Raw genomic sequence first — 16,728 nt, 5'->3', positions numbered from 1 at the left:
TTTGCTTGTAACTGGTTTTATTCTTTCATTTTTAATATTATTTATCATTCAATTTATTCTGATCATGGTTTCACTTACTCTTAATTCTTGCAGATTGCCTTCACACTACCCATCAAACCAATTACTAATTCCTTCATCTCTCTCTTTAGAAAAGAAACAAAGGAACAAATAGCAAGCAAAGAATTCTAAGTGAAAGTTAAAAAAATGAAAAGAAAAAGAAATCAAAATCATGAACAGTAGTTTATGACAAAAACAAAGAAATAAAAAAAAAAAGCTAAGACAAAATTTAACCAAACAAAGCAATATGAGATAAAAGAAATACAAAAATACCATCACTACATTTTGTGTTGCCTATATATGACTGGGCACTGAGTCCACACCTTACTGTAGTTAATATGTACCCATTGGGGCAAAATGATTTTTTTGCTTTGCAAATGGAACTACACTGGAGACAGTTTCTTGGTTAGGCATGAGATCTCAGACCTCCTTTCCACAAGCAGTGCTGAAATCCCATCCTTCTGGAAACTATGCAGCTTTATGTCTGCTGCCACAGTCTCTGAGTTCAGTGTATCAGTACTACTGTGTTTAGAAAACATTATTTTCTTGGCACCATCCATCCCATTGGTTCTTACAAACTTTTGCCTCCTGTCTCACATACATACCCATGTCATGAAGGAAGGATAGCCATTGATGGATATATCCATTGATGAAGATATCCCATGTAACACTTAGTATTCCAATGTTTCAACCTTTCTATGAATTGTCCAGATGTGGTCCTTAGTGATTGTTCCCATCTACTTTAAGAAAAAGCTTATCTAATGATGTCTGAGCAAGGTACATCTGTAGATATTGCTATAGCAAAAGTGAGACTGGCTTTTCTGTAACCAAGGCTGGCTTCCAACTCACTATTTATCCCAGAGTGACCTCAAATTCATGATCTTCAAGTGTTGTCACCTCCCACCTAGTACCACAAATATTATCTAGATGTAAAACAGAAACAACCACCAAAAATGGAAACAACAAAAAGAGGGCATCATACTAATAGCATAAAGAACATAGAAATTATATAAATTTAGTTGCTGGATGTCTTTGGAAAATTCACCTTGTATATTTAATGGACTGCCCTTTGAGAACATAGTTTGATAATTAGGAGGATGAATTACTCTATTCTTTATCTATGGATAAAAGACTAATTCTGATACTTCAACCCTCTAAAACCAAGTGTCTCTAGGATAAAATGGATCTAAAACTGCCGCATTGGACATTTTGTGAGGTTTAAGTGAGATAGTATGTTAAGCATAGCGTCTTTTGCGAAAAACTTTTTAGTAGAACTTATATATTGACATTAGCATTAGTTATCATATTTTACTTTTACATGTATACATTACTAAGTATTCAATATGTATATTACTGAATGTTATTTAAATGTTGAAAATATTTATTTAAAGAAATATTCAATACCTGTATCTGATTTCACAATAACTCATGTAAACAAAAACTAAACATACACCAGGTAAACCTGACAAAATATTCAGTTTGTAAAGAACAGCATTAATGAGAAACATAATAAAAATTAATTTTATAAAAGAGAAGCCATGGGAGAAAGAAATCCATCTTTAAGAGTGAAACAAAACAAAATGAAACAAAACAAAACAAAATCTAACAGATTTGTTCTGGAAATAAGAAAATCAGCCCATTTCATTCACTCAATTTAATATATTAGCAGTTTTATCTTTCTTTACTATTGAAATAATTCACTATGTAAGGATTATATTGAAGGCCAGGTAGGCATTGAACTTGTGAGTCTCCTGCTTCACCCTATGCATACTGCCACTCCTAAAGACACAGCCTCTTTACATTGCTACTTCCCATTTCTTCTTGTGTTAAATCCTGATCACTACTCTTCACTTTCCTAATGTTACTCAGTCCACTTATCTTTAATTTCCATGTTTTCAGCCAAGAACAAAGTATTAGGATCAAAAGGGATACACCTTACTATCATGGGGTGATATGTTTTTATTTTCTATCAAAAGCTGGTTTTTGAATTCACTCTTCTGTTCAAATCCATCAATGAAATAATTGGCTCTGTGGTTTCTGATTTTGAGTTTCTAGGACCCTCAAATCTGTGGTCAACATTTTTTTCAATGACCAACTTTTCTGTTGAGTTTGAATTAGAATCAATTGAAAAGGAAGAATATAATGCCAATGTTGAATGTAGAGAGCATGATGCTACATGAAGAAACACACAAACACACATACAGAGACAAACACACATGCACACATGCACACACACACACAAATGTATATGTTCTCAGTCATATGCAGACTTTTAAAAAGTTGAATAAACAGAAAGTTGTAGAAATGTAATCATCAATAGGAGAGCAGGTGAAGAAATATAAGAAAAGATTAGAGTTTATAAATTTTCAGTTCTTGTGGTTAATTATTCTAAAGAATTACTGTACAGACAGAAAGGGGACTTAATATAGTCGTTTTATGTGATGAAAAGTTGAAAAATCATTTTAGAGGCTTTTACTGCAATATTTTATTTATTTATTTTATTGTAATAATATGCAATGCCACTCACTATTTATATGTATATCAAAAGATAATGATGTTCACTGTTAGTTTTCTCCATGAAATGGATTAAAAAGAAATACAAATTGTACAAACCATAATAAGATTCTTTGTATGAGTTATGGGCATGCCATGGATTGGTCATAAAGTAACAAAAGATAATCAGCAAGAAACAAATGGTTCTTTTGCCATTTACAGGTGCTGAGATGCTTGTCTAAATGTCTATGTGAACTATAAAACTACAGACAAGATTTTTCTTTTTAAAAATAAAAATTACATTTATCTATGGGTGTGCACATTGGCATATCTTGTAGGCATGTCTATATATATACACTAACTAATTCCTCAGCACAGGTGTGGAGGTCAGATGACAACTTGAAGGAGGGAGGTGTTCTCTCCTCCCATGAGGATAACAGGAACTGACTCAGGTCATCAGGTTTGACAGCTAGTGACTTTACCTGCTAGAGAAACTCACTGGTACTTGTGATTCATTGTATAACATGAATATTTTTAAAACATGCAAAATACTAATGCAAACGATTTATAAAAATATTTCTCAAGTGAACAGAATTGTTTTCTTCATTATTGAGTTCTTGTATTACATTCAGTAGATGTCAGAGACTATGGATCCCCATGGACTATTAAAGTGAACATCTTTGCAATTGCTTGAACTTGTTAGATGTGAGAATGGGAAAGTTTCCAAGGCAGACATAACTGTTGTCAGTGTATATAAGCTACACTGAGATGAAATACTCTTGACAAAATTGGTCACAGCAGGAACGACAATGAAATAGCTTCAGATTCAAGGGAAAATTAGAGAAAATATCAGTCCAAAGGAAGGAACTATTTACAAGGTGATTCCTGTAGCATGAATACATTACAAAATGTGTGTTGTATTTCATTTTCATTGTAACTTCTCATTTAAGGTTTATTCATTTGCTTTTGCAGCAAAATTATTTTTTTACCCCCTTAATGATTTAACAGTGGGTCTTGCATTTGTAATTGTGTTTGATGAAAAACTTTTACAAAAAAAAATCATTGTACATGTTTTCCCTTTCAACAAATCCTTGAGATTGTTGGACACTAAAAACAATTGTATGTGTTTACATCTAATAAATTCTTACTGTACTCTTATAAGTACTCTTATGAGTCTCTCAGCTTGCAAAAGTCTTATGTTCATGAAACACTGAATTTATTCTAATCTTTCATAATTACTGGATTTCGTATTTTCGCAAAATAAGACAATATACTAGGAAAGTAGTGGAGATTGGAGAGAGATTAAAGTGAATGTGTTTAGAATAATAATAGTTCACTAATATCTCAGAAAATGAATAAAAGCTATGATGAAAATGCGACAGATATTCAAGAGTTAAGTACAGTGAATTTTGAAAACAATAAAATTACACAAATTCACCAGTAAACTCGGTATTTGTATTTCATCTTTAAAGAGTAAGTACTCATTTTAGCAAATATCAGTTTTCTTTGATGTCTCAAAATCAAGCTCCCTGTCAGTTATATACTGGTCTGGAAGTAATATAGAAAGCTTTAAAGGCAAGTATGTGTTTGCATTCCATCACTACTTCTTTATTGAAGGGATTTACACAGGAAAAGCAATAAACATTATTTTCAATAAAATGATTTTTAAAGTAACTAATATAAATACTTTAAAAAATCTGTTAATAGTTTGATGTTTTAATCTTCTAATATCAAATATAGCAGTGATAAAGATAAAGTGTAAAAATTTATATGAGGAATAAGTAAAGGGAGAAGGAAGGGAGGAAGAAAGAAAAATAAAAGAAAGAAGGAAGAAAGGAAGGAGGAAAGACAGGAAGTAATGATTGACAGGCAGAATAAGAAGGTTTCTTGAAATATTTGTTTGGACTATTGTATGAAATCTAACCATTTGGATTTGAAGTCCTGTAAGAATGGACAAAAAGTAACGTCACTCTGGATTAGAAATATATGCCTATTCAAAGATATGTTTCTATGGATAAGACCAAAGTTCAAGAACAGATAATGCTGATGATGTGTCTTCAGCACCCCTATTCTCAAGTTATTTGACCAACAGATTTTCTCAACATGTTTGAGATATCTTGGTTTATTCTGTGTGTTGATACACAGCCAAAAATAGAGCTGACAGTGGAATTTGGAGTTTTTGTTTGAAATATATCAATAGATGGTCAGTCTGAAATTACAATGGTCAAGAGGCTCTAACTATGTCTCAGATGTTCAGTGAAGAAAATTATCTTTGAATACGTACATTAAAGGTCGAGTTAAGGTTTAGAAACTATAAGGATAATATTTTCTACCAATCTTTTAAACAATATACATATTGTCTTTCAGATATATGAAGTTATTGACCCACCATTCTACAATTAATGAAGCTTCTCTGCAAAGACACAATATATAAACACAAAAAAGACATATTTTGAGGGTGGGAGTGTGGGCTGGATAAGTTGCTAAGATTTTGCATTATTTCTGTTTCTTTAACTGTTACCAAAATCATCTTATTGTTTCTGTTCCAGGAGTTCTTGGTTCAATTCTCTCTCTCTCTTTCTCTCTCTCTCTCTCTCTCTCTCTCTCTCTCTCTCTCTCTCTCTCTCTTCTCTCTCTCTCTCTCTAACTCTCTTTCTCTTGGTCTCTGTCTCTGTCTCTGTCTTTCTCTCTCACTCATTTGTCTCATCAGTCTTTGTTATTTATTAAATGGAAGACTCTAATCATACTATGGTTTTCGAGTTTATTTTTCAGGGACTTTGTACCTCAAGGGAACTTCAGATCTTCCTCTTACTACCATTTTCTACTCTTTACCTGATGACTTTGGTAGGCAACCTATTTGTAGTGATATTGATCATCATTGATCATCATCTCCATTCTCCCATGTACTTTTTGTTAGCTAATCTTTCATTTGTTGACTTCTGTCTTTCCTCAGTAAATACACCCAAACTAACCAGCGATCTCCTAAAAGAAAAAAAAACCATTTCCTTTGTAGGGTGCATGTCCCAGATTGTCTGCGTACATTTGTTTGCAGGAAGTGAGATGGTACTTCTTGTAACAATGGCTTATGACCGATGTGTGGCCATCTGCAGACCACTCCACTACAGCAGCATCATGGGCAGACAGAAGTGCATCTGGCTTGTTGTGATATCATGGCTTGTTGGATTCGTGCATTCCTTTAGTCAGTTATTCTTGATTTTGGATCTACCTTTCTGTGGACCAAGAGTGATAGACAGCTTTTTCTGTGATATTCCTTTGGTGATGAAGTTAGCCTGCACGAATATTGATACTCTGAAAATCATAATAAATGCTGAAAGTGGCATTTTAGCAACAATTTGTTTCATCCTGTTACTGATATCTTATACTTACATTTTATTGACTGTTCAACTTCGCTCTAAAGACGGCTCATCAAAAGCACTGTCCACATGTACATCCCATATCGTAGTGGTTGTGCTCTTCTTTGGGCCAGTTATTTTCATCTTTCTTTGGCCAGTCAACATCACTTCGGTTGACAAGTTTCTTTCTGTATTTTACTCAGTCATCACACCTCTCCTGAATCCAGCCATCTATACCCTGAGAAACAAAGATATTAAGAATGCCATAAAGAAGCTGATAAATCACATGTGAATTCAGAATAATTTTTAGAGTTCTCATATCAGACATTTTCTTTTTCCTACCCCTTTAGCCATATATGGATTTCAAATTGAATCCCATATTTTTATTTCTGGAAGTTATTGGTTGGTAGGTATTAGCATATGGCAATAAAAATCATTGTTTGAAAGTATATTAAAAAGTCTAACTCTTAAGAGCTTTATCAGTTAATAACAGTGATATGTAAGCATAATAAACCTTTTATCTCTGAAGAGTAGATGATAAAATTGATATAAATACAATAGTTATCATATCTTACTGAATATTATCAGTGTACTTAAATCTGTACAATCACTAAACTATTAATTATCAGTGGATTAATCAGTGGATTATAATTAATAGTGTTTTTTTTTGAGTTACTTATTCAATCTTACATTTTAAATATACATGCAACATTATGTCCCAATCCAAATTCTAATTTGCTATAGAAAATAATAAACAAACTTGCAAAGTCTGTATCCTATTAGAATTCAAAATGTTAAATAAATGAAATTATAATTATGTTTTTTTCATCTCTAAACAATGTATATCAATTCTTATGTTTAACTATTCCCATGAATTTTAGATTTCACTTTATTTTTACAGAAAGTACCAAATTGTTCATTGTATTTGGGTCTACTTACCTACATTCATTTGCATGATCATTATTTTACTTTACATAATAAAATAACATAACTGTCAAAGTTTGTTAAGTAAAGATTATATGCTCTTGAAGATTATACCCATATCTATATCTGTATATAAATGTTCATGCTAGCTATTGTTTGATAATGTATGTTATTTGTGAGAAAAACTATTTGTTTATATATATATATATATATATATATATATATATATTTTTTTTTTTAAATTTAGTTTATACTCAGATATAAGTCATAATTTCTGGAATATCTGTCCTAATATTTGTAATGTAATAGCTATAATAAATCTGTATGTATATTCAAATAAGTTAAATAGACTATTACAAATTATTTAGCAAAATCAGCAAATGGCTACATCATGTCTTTCAGCAATTACAAGTAAGTATGTCTCATATCTGGCCCTATACCTTGATGGGTATATATGACAGAAGCTTATCATCTTGTTCAGAAAAACTTTGTTCAGCTATGCTGATATATTTAACTCTTAACAATTATTATTGTATTTATTTATTTGTTTATTTATTTATCTTCTAGACCCATTCCCCTCCAGGTCTACCCTCCAATCATTCCACATCCCTTAACTCTTCCCTACCCCCATGTCTCTCCAAGTATGCCCCATTTCCATCAGACTTCTAAACTCACTGGGGTATCCATTCTTTTGAGGGTTATGTGCATCATCTCTTACAGAACCCAGACCCAGAAGTCCTCTGCTGTAAATGTGTTGGGGGCCTCATATCAGCTGGTGTATGCTGCCCAGTCAGAAGTCCAGTATTTGAGAAGTCTCAGGGGTCCAGGTTAATTGAGCCTGCTGGTCCTCCTATAGGGTCTCCCTTCTCCTCAGCTTCTTCCAGCCTATACCTAATTCAACCAAAGGGACCAGCACCTTCTGTCCATTGACTGGGTGCAAATATCTGCATCTGACTCTTTCAGCTGCTTGTTGGGTCTTTTGAAGGGAGGTCAGGATAGGTCCCTTTTTGTGAATGCTCCATAGCCTCAGTAATAGTGTCAGGTCTTGGGACCACCCCTTGAGCAGGATCCCATTTTGGGCTTGTCACTGGATCTTCTTTTCCATTTCCATCCCTGCAGTTTTTTCAGACAGGAACAATTATGGGTCAGAATATTGATTGTGGGATGCCAACCGAATCATTCACTTGATACTTTGTCTTTCTACTGGAGGTGGGCTCTAATGCCCCCTCCCCACTGTAGGGCATTTCATCCAAGGTCTGTCTCCCATTGAATCCTGAGAGTTTCTCACCTCCCAGGTCTCTAGTCCATTCTGGAGGGTATCCCAGACTCCTACCTCCTGAGGTCATCTGTTTTCTTTCTTTCTGCTGCCCCTCAGGCTGCAGTCCTTTTCCCTCACCCAATGCCAGATCAGGTTCCCTTCCCCCCTGCCCAGTCCATTTTCCCTCCCAAGTTCCGTCTTCTATCCCCCTATGTTTACGTTCTTCTTCCTCTCAAGCTGGACTGGGCCCTTTCAATGGTTGACCTTTGTAAATTTTGTGGACTGTATATTGAATATTCTCCATAGATTTTTTTATAATATCCAATTATTAGTAAGTATATTATAGGAATACTCTTTGGGTCTGAGGAACTCATTCAGAATGATATTTTCAAGTTCCATCCATTTGTCTGCAAAACTCAGTATGTCCTCATTCTTAATAGCTGAGTAGTATTGCATTCCATTGTGTAAATGAACCATATTTTCTGTATCCATTCTTCTGTTGTGGAACATCATGGATGTTTTAAGATTCTGGCTATCACAAACCAGGCTGCTATGAACATAGTAGAACATGTGCCCCTGTGGCATTGTGGGGCATCTTTTGGGTATATTCCCGAGAGTGGTATTGCTGGGTTTTTGGTTAGGTCTATTTCTAGTTTTCTGAGGAACCTCCAGATTGATTTCCAGAGTGCTTGTACCATAATTATTCTATTATATCTGACTTTTCTATTCCTTTCTCCTTCTGCTTTGCTTAATTCTGTGAAACTAGATGTCCCTTGATGTAATGATTTTTAAATAATTAAAAATTAAAGCATAGGGACACAGTATAGCACGATACTAATGACCCAGGTGCATGCTGTGTGTTTTCATCTTGAAAACAATGTAATAACTGTACAATGATAGTTCTAGATTAATGCTTGACTTGCAAAGAAAGTTTGAAGAAATTATTAGATAGTGAAATAGAGCTAACATTGAGACCCTGAGAAAGGAAAAAACTGTTGAAATGAGTTTTGGACAATATTTAAGAGTGGTTCCTGGATCCATTCTTCTGCTGAGGGATACCTGGGTTCTTTCCAGCTTCTGGCTATTATACATAGGGCTGCTATGAACATAGTGGAGTATATATCCTTATTATATGCTGGGGAATCCTCTGGGTATATGCCCAGGAGTGGTATAGCAGGATCTTTCAGAAGTGACGTGCCCAGTTTTCTGAGGAACTGCCAGACTGATTTCCAGAGTGGTCGTACCAATTGGCAACCCCACCAGCAGTGGAGGAGTGTTCCTCTCTCCACATCCTCGCCAACACCTGCTGTCTCCTGAGTTTTTAATTTTAGCCATTCTGACTGGTGTAAAGTGAAATCTCAGGGTTGTTTTGATTTGCATTTCCCTGACCCAGTCTCAAAAGATCAATCATGGTGTGCACTCACTAATAAGTGGATATTAGCCTAGAAAACTGGAATACCCAAAACATAATCCAGACATCAAATGAGGTACAAGAAGAACGGAGAAGTGGCCCCTGGTTCTGGAAAGACTCAGTGTATCAGTATAAGGCAAAACCAGAACAGGGAAGTGGGAAGGGGTGGGTGGGAGAACAGGGGGAGGGAAGGGGGCTTATGTAACTTTCAGGGAGTAGGGGGCCAGAAAAGGGAAAATCATTCGAAATGTAAATAAAAGTATATCAAATAAAAAAACATAACAAAAAAGAGTGGTTCCTGGATAAGAAAGTATATAATACATAAAATCATATATTAGTAAAACTAACTCAAAACACTGAGACTCTTAGGAGAGTCATTGTGTGCAATTGGAAGAAGCAGAAAGCTAGTGGAACTGCTGAGTTTAGAGTTAACATGATTCTTTCTGGCCACTGCCTGGAAGCTTTGCTCATGTCATTTATCATCAGAGCTTTATAGGAAAATGCAAGTAGCTGACCTTGGAGCTCTGAACTCTGAAGCATGATAAGTCAAAATTAAAGCTTAATTAATGAGAAGTTTGTAATTATTATTTCAGCCACAGGCCTGGGAATAGGGAAGCTTGAAACTTTTGGGAACAATTGTAATTCTTGATTCTTTGTGGGATGTGGTTATTCTTTTGAAGTAGATTTGGCAATAATTATACAAAGTCTTCTTTTCTACCTGTTTTTGAAGTATCACAAAAAGATGATAGGCAAGAAAAAGGCGAGAGAGTGAGTGAAGTGCAGTGGAGAGTGAGTGAGGAGAGAATGCTAGGTGCTTGTGGAGAATGTGTGTGAAAGTAAAAAGAGAGTGCATGTGGTGTGTGTTAGGTATGTGTGAAGAGTATGTCTGTGAGTGAATGGGAAATGCACAGAGGTGTGCAGGAGCGTGGGAGTTCAAGAAAAGAAAAGCTCACAGGAGAAAAGCAGAGCTGCAAGCTAATGAAGAGTGTATGCAGCTTCAAGCTGCGAGAGAGAGAGAGAGAGAGAGAGAGAGAGAGAGAGAGAGAGAGAGAGAGAGAGAGAGAGAAACTTTAAACTTTGCAAAATTGACTATCAGTTTGTACCTGAAAAGTCTGTGTCTGCTGATTATGCAGCTTCCAGATATCCCTGCTTCCAGTTAAGGACTCTGACTCTGATCCTATGTCGAGGCTAGACCCAAACAATAAAGGAGCTTGCTGCCAAGCCTGAGGATCTGATGTAAATCCCCAAAGCACACATAGTAGGAAGAAAAAGGCAACTTCCACACCTTGATTTTGTAGGTTGTGAAAGCTGAGAGATTTCTTTATGTCTCTGAAGGACTTTAGAGTTTTAAACTGTAAAAGACTATGCAGATTGAATTTGGACTAAGTGTCATTTGCATTATGATATTGCCACAGACTATCACACCCAGCTCTTGGAATGTGGTTTGAAAGAAAATGTTCACCATACTGTCCTATATCTTAATATTTGGTTTGTAGTTAGTGGAACCATTCAGAAAGAATTGGTATATATGGCATAATTGGAGGAGGTATGTTGTCATTAGGGGTAGACTTTGAGTTCTCTCTCTCTCTCTCTCTCTCTCTCTCTCTCTCTCTCTCTCTCTCTGCATCATATTTATGGATGAGTTTCAAGCTCTCAGCTACTGCCCCTATGCTATGCCCATCTGCCTGCTACAATGCTTTCTGCCATGACGGTCATGGTTACTAATTCTTTGGAACCATGGGCCCCAGATTAAATAATTTTTTTTATACAATTCTTTGGTCATGGTGTTTTTATTAGCATTCTGTCTAAGATTCACCCTACAATTACCTGTCAATAGCCAGATATGCTCCTCCCCACCGTTACCTGGCAACAGCCAGGTAGGCCTAACCTACTATAAAAGGGGATGCTTGCCCCCTCCTCTCTCTCTTGCTTCTCTCTTACTCTTTCTTCCCTCTTGCCCTCTTGAGATCTTCCCTTTCCTGTGCAGTATTCCCTTCCCCCTCTCTCCATGTGTTCATGGTTGACTTCTATTTCTCTACTCTCTCCCTCTCTTTGCTTTTCTCTGCCTCTACTACCCTCTTAACTCTCCTCCCTATATCCTGAGTAATCTCTATTCTATACTATACTGTCTGTATGGCTGGTCCCTCAGGGGGAAGGGATGGGCCTGCTGAGATGTCCCCTTCCCCCATACCTCACCACACCCCCAAAGAACATATTCCCTTTCTCTTTATCTTTATATAAACACATCAGTTTTGTCATGGCAAAAGAATAGTAACTAATAAAATTAGACTAGTATATGAAAAGGTTATGATTTATCTAAACATACCATATATGAGCTATAGAGTCATACTTTAAATATCTCATATTGAGTGACAGAACTACTAGATCTAAATCATGTGGGAGTAAATTCAACTTCCTATGGATCACAAAATCTATCTTGTGTTATGAAATACCCATTTCTAAATGCAAGAAGATAAGCAGGAAGAACTTAAAGCAAACCATAAAATAAGTCCAAAATGTGTTCATCTTATACTTAATAAATTGTTTTGGAAGACTGTGACAAACCACTTAAGTATACAATATAAATGAATAGTTAATAGTAAATCACAGTAGTTTCTTTATGTTTTGCAAAGTGTGTATTATCAATTCTTACATTTTCTTAATTTTTAAGATGGTTTCCAATTACGTATTATCAATGATTTTAGTAAGTCAAAAATTCAATAATCATCACATCTCAGAGTTAAGAAAATATCACATTCATATAGTTACTGTTCTTCAAGGGGAAAACTTGATTTACCAGTTATTCTATCTTGAATCTGCTAATTATTGATTCTTAGAAAAGAAATATTCACAGCAGATTTAATGTCTTTAGAAACAAACAATAAAATAGATATTAAATACCATTCCCAGTCATATTAATATGTTGTATTCCTTCATATAAGAATAATTTGAAACTGTGGGCCCTTAGTTTTCATGTTCAGTTGAGAGGACTGAGATAGGCTGACTCTATGACAGGTTCCACTTGGCAGTTCAGGAGATTAGGTCTACCTAGTAGGCATAGTAGTTTGATACTTGTTCAGTTCTTTCCAAAAGAAAATAAGACCATAATTTTTAATGCAATATCTATATCATGGCTAACTCATTATAATTTACCAGGAAAGGGGATAAAATTTGAAATATAAATAAAGAGAATATCTAATAAAAATGGAAAAAATAATAAAAATGAAATAAAGTACAAAAAAAGTAAGTATTGAAACAAAAAAATAACTAATAGTGAGAAGAGCTATGAAATGCTATTTGGTTGGCCTTGCACCAATTCATTCATGATTTCAAGGTTGCTTACTGTGTGGCCCACACAGATAAGAGTCAGTAGTCAATTGTAGATCAGTGAGTAGGCTATGTAGTCCTAAACCTTATTGCTGAACTATGACCATCTGATGATTTGGGGGCAAGGGCAGATACTGTTTTGGTTGTAACCCACTAATGAGCTCATCATTCTAAAAAGATGTTACAAAGCAATGGGTTCAGAGAGTGCTACTGATGATGTAACTCACTGGGGTGAATAAGTAAAACAAAACAAAGGAAAAAAAACATAAATGTAGGAAAAAATCTCCTGCATGTAGGGAGAGAGCAATGAGAGTGGGAGGAAAAAAAAAATAGGTCAGAGATAGTAATCAGATGTTGTCAAGTTTTGCAGATAGTTTCAAGGAACATATTTAACAAAAAGATATGGTGTCTTAAAATGGTTAGGAGTAAAAGCCATCAGCACAGTTGAGCAACAGTTTTCTGAATAAAACACCAGAATACTCTACCATATGTACCCATAAAGGTGCATGACCAAACATGAACCATGCTTACCTGTAATTGAGTGATTTCTAAAAAACATGCCACAGATATATTAATGTTCTGTTAAATAATTTGTAACATCCTATTTAACTTATTAGAATTTACATACAGATTGAATATAACCATTACCTTATAAATATTAGGATAGATATCTAATTAATTTACTTACATTTCTCTTTTGGAATAAAGTACATTTCACACTATTATGAACATTTATACATTTAATTTTATCCCACACATGATATATATTATTAAATAATAGATAACATGAATAATGGTAGATTAACATTATGATCCTGAAATTATAATAAATACATAATTAAAAGATAGGTATATTATTTTATATTTTCAGGATCATATAACATTTACTTAATTGGCCTTTATAGTTATCTTATTTTTTCACATGAAGTAAGATTATGACCACAAAAATGAACTGATGGAAGTATTGCCAAATATTATGAATACTTTTTTTAAGTAAAATGTAAAGGGAAATTCTAAATTTATATGAGTAGTAAAAATATTAAAACTGTGTAGAGATGAAGCTACTATCATGATGATTTTATTTATCATTTCATTTCTCAGTGGATCCAGGCTTTACAAGTTGTTTTATAATTTTTTGTAGCAAATGATAATTAGGGTTGGCACATAAAGATATATATGTTTTTAAAAGTAATATTGAATAAGTATTTCAAATAACATACTGTTAATAAGAATCTAGCAATTAATAATCTAGTGATTAATAATAACATTATTATAACATTATGGAGATATTGGTAATGTTCAGTAAATCTTAGTTACTATCATTTATAGTCATTTATATCATTTTTATTATCTTTTAACTTTCAGATGCAAAAATGTTTATTATGTTCAAGTATCATTCTTTATAATTATAAGCATTAGATTTTTAAATGTATTTTCATAATAAATTTTATAACAATACATTAACAGTTAAGGATTAGCTTGTGGAAATTAAATTATACAATTCAATTTCAAGTCAAGATGTAGCTAAATGGGTATGGAAGAACAAAGTTTCTGGTTACATGAAAAGTATAAAAATTATTCTGAATTCACATGTGATTTATCAGCTTCTTTATGGCATTCTTAATATCTTTATTTCTCAGTGTATAGATGGCTGGATTCAGGAGAGGTGTGATGACTGTGTAAAACACAGCTAGAAACTTGTCCACCCAAGTGATGTTGACTGGCCAAAGATAGATGAAAATGATTGGCCCAAAGAAGAGCACAACCACTACGATATGGGATGTACACGTGGATAGTGCTTTTGATGAGCCATCTTTAGAGCGAAGTTGAACAGTCAATAGAATGTAAGTATAAGATATCAGTAACAGGATGAAACAAGTAGTTGCTAAAATGCCACTGTCAGCATTTATTAGGATTTCCAGAGTATCAGTATTCATGCAGGCTAACTTCATCACCAAAGGAATATCACAGAAAAAGCTGTCTATCACTCTTGGTCCACAGAAAGGTAGATCCAAAATCAAGATCATCTGACTAATGGCATGCACAAATCCAATAATCCATGATATCAAAACAAGCCAGATGCACTTCTGTCTATCCATGATGCTGCTGTAGTGGAGTGGTCTGCAGATGGCCACATACCGGTCATAGGCCATTGTTACAAGAAGCACCATCTCACTTCCTCCAAAGAGATGTACACACAAAATCTGACTCATGCAGCCACCAAAGGAAATGGTTTTATTTTCTTTTAGGAGATCTATGGTCAGTTTGGGTGTATTGACTGAAGAAAGGCAGAAGTCAACAAATGAGAGATTAGCTAACAAAAAGTACATGGGAGAGTGGAGATGATGATCAATGATGATCAATATCACTACAAAGAGGTTGCCTATTACAGTCATCAGGTAGAGGGCAGAAAATGGTAGTAAGAGTAAGATCTCAAGTTCCCTTGAGGTACGAAATCCCAGAAAAATAAACTGAGAAAACTCAGTATTGTTAGACACTTCCATTAAATAAATGACAGTATTGATTTACAGAAAGAGACAGATGACAGAGAGAGAGAGAGAGAGAGAGAGAGAGAGAGAGAGAGAGAGAGAGACAGAGACAGAGACAGAGACAGAGAGACAGAAACAGAGACAGAGAGACAGAAACAGAAAGAGACAGGCAGAGAGAGACAGAGAGACAGATAAAGAGACAAGAGACAGAGAGGCAGAGAAACAGAAAGAGACAGAGAGAGACTGAGAGGTGAACCAAGACTTCCTGGAATAGAAACAATAAGTTTTTGCTATGAATCAGTGAAACAGAAATAATGCTGTTTCATTGAAATCTAGCAACTTATCTGTCCCAAGTTTAAGGTGTCTCTTTTTGTGTGTGTTTGTATATTATGTCCTAGCTGGGAAGGCTCCTTAATTAGAATGATGGGTAAACATTTTCACACACCTGAAAGACAAAAGGTATAGTTTCAAAGTTAGTATACTGCTTAGAATATTAGTAGTAAATATTATCCTTATACTTTTAAAGTCCTAAATCTACCTTGTCTACATGGAAATAGAGATATTTTTCTCCTATGAACATCTGAGACACAGTTAGAGCCTCCTGACCATCATAATTCCAGAATGAAAATCTATTGATATATTTCAAACATAATTTCAAAATTATGAGTAGACCTATTTTGTTTGCATATCAATACACAGAATAAACCAAGTTTCTTCTAATGTCTTGAAAATAGCTGTTGGTCAAATAACTTGAGAACGAATATGCTAAACATGCGTTGTCAGCATTATCTTTTCCTGAAGTCTGGACTGATCCGGAGAATCCATAGAAGCATATCTTTGAATAACATAAATTTCTAGGCATGGGGATTTCACTTTTTGTTTTGTGCTAACTGACTTTCAACACTAAATGATAAGATTTCATATAATAGCTTGAACACTAATTTCATGAAAGCTTCTTATACTTTTAATCTTTTCTTTCTTCATTTGCTCCCTTTCCCTTTATGTATTCCTCATCTTTATTCCTGTACTTTTTATTTATTATTTTTATGTTTGAAATTGGAAGATTAAAACATCAATCTATTAGCAGATATTGTATAATTTCTCTTGTAATTACTTTAAAATTTTTTATTGAAAATAATTTTTATTGATTTTCCAGTGTAAAATCACTTCCAATATTACTTCCAGACTAGTAGATAACTGACAGGGAGCTTGATTTTTGAGAGGTCAAAGTAAATTAATGATATTTGTAAAAATGGGCACTTTACTCTTTCAAGATAAAATATAAACACAGTGTTTACTTATGAATTTGTATAGTTTTATTTTGTTCAAAATATAGTACACTTATCTCTTGAATATCTGTGCTACTTTCATCAGAGACTTTTTATTTTGTGAGTTATTATTGATTATTCTGAACAC

General features: G+C 34.3%; 2 protein-coding genes across 2 annotated transcripts; one reads left to right on the top strand and one right to left on the bottom strand.

The window, feature by feature from the left end:
* Positions 1-5,277: 5,277 nt before the first annotated feature.
* Positions 5,278-6,195, top strand: LOC127684495 (olfactory receptor 4K3-like). Its single transcript, XM_052181411.1, has one exon. The coding sequence runs from the start codon at positions 5,278-5,280 to the stop codon at positions 6,193-6,195; it is 918 nt and encodes a 305-aa protein (XP_052037371.1).
* An 8,214-nt stretch (positions 6,196-14,409) lies between these two features.
* On the bottom strand, positions 14,410-15,327 carry LOC127684494 (olfactory receptor 4K3-like). The gene has a single exon (XM_052181410.1). The coding sequence runs from the start codon at positions 15,325-15,327 to the stop codon at positions 14,410-14,412; it is 918 nt and encodes a 305-aa protein (XP_052037370.1).
* Between the last annotated feature and the right edge of the window lie 1,401 nt (positions 15,328-16,728).

This window comes from Apodemus sylvaticus, chromosome 5, assembly GCF_947179515.1.
Source record: "Apodemus sylvaticus chromosome 5, mApoSyl1.1, whole genome shotgun sequence".
In the NCBI taxonomy this organism is placed as follows: domain Eukaryota; kingdom Metazoa; phylum Chordata; class Mammalia; order Rodentia; family Muridae; genus Apodemus; species Apodemus sylvaticus.
Note: the sequence above shows the minus strand (reverse complement) of the source record. Positions and strands in the feature narration are given on the sequence as shown.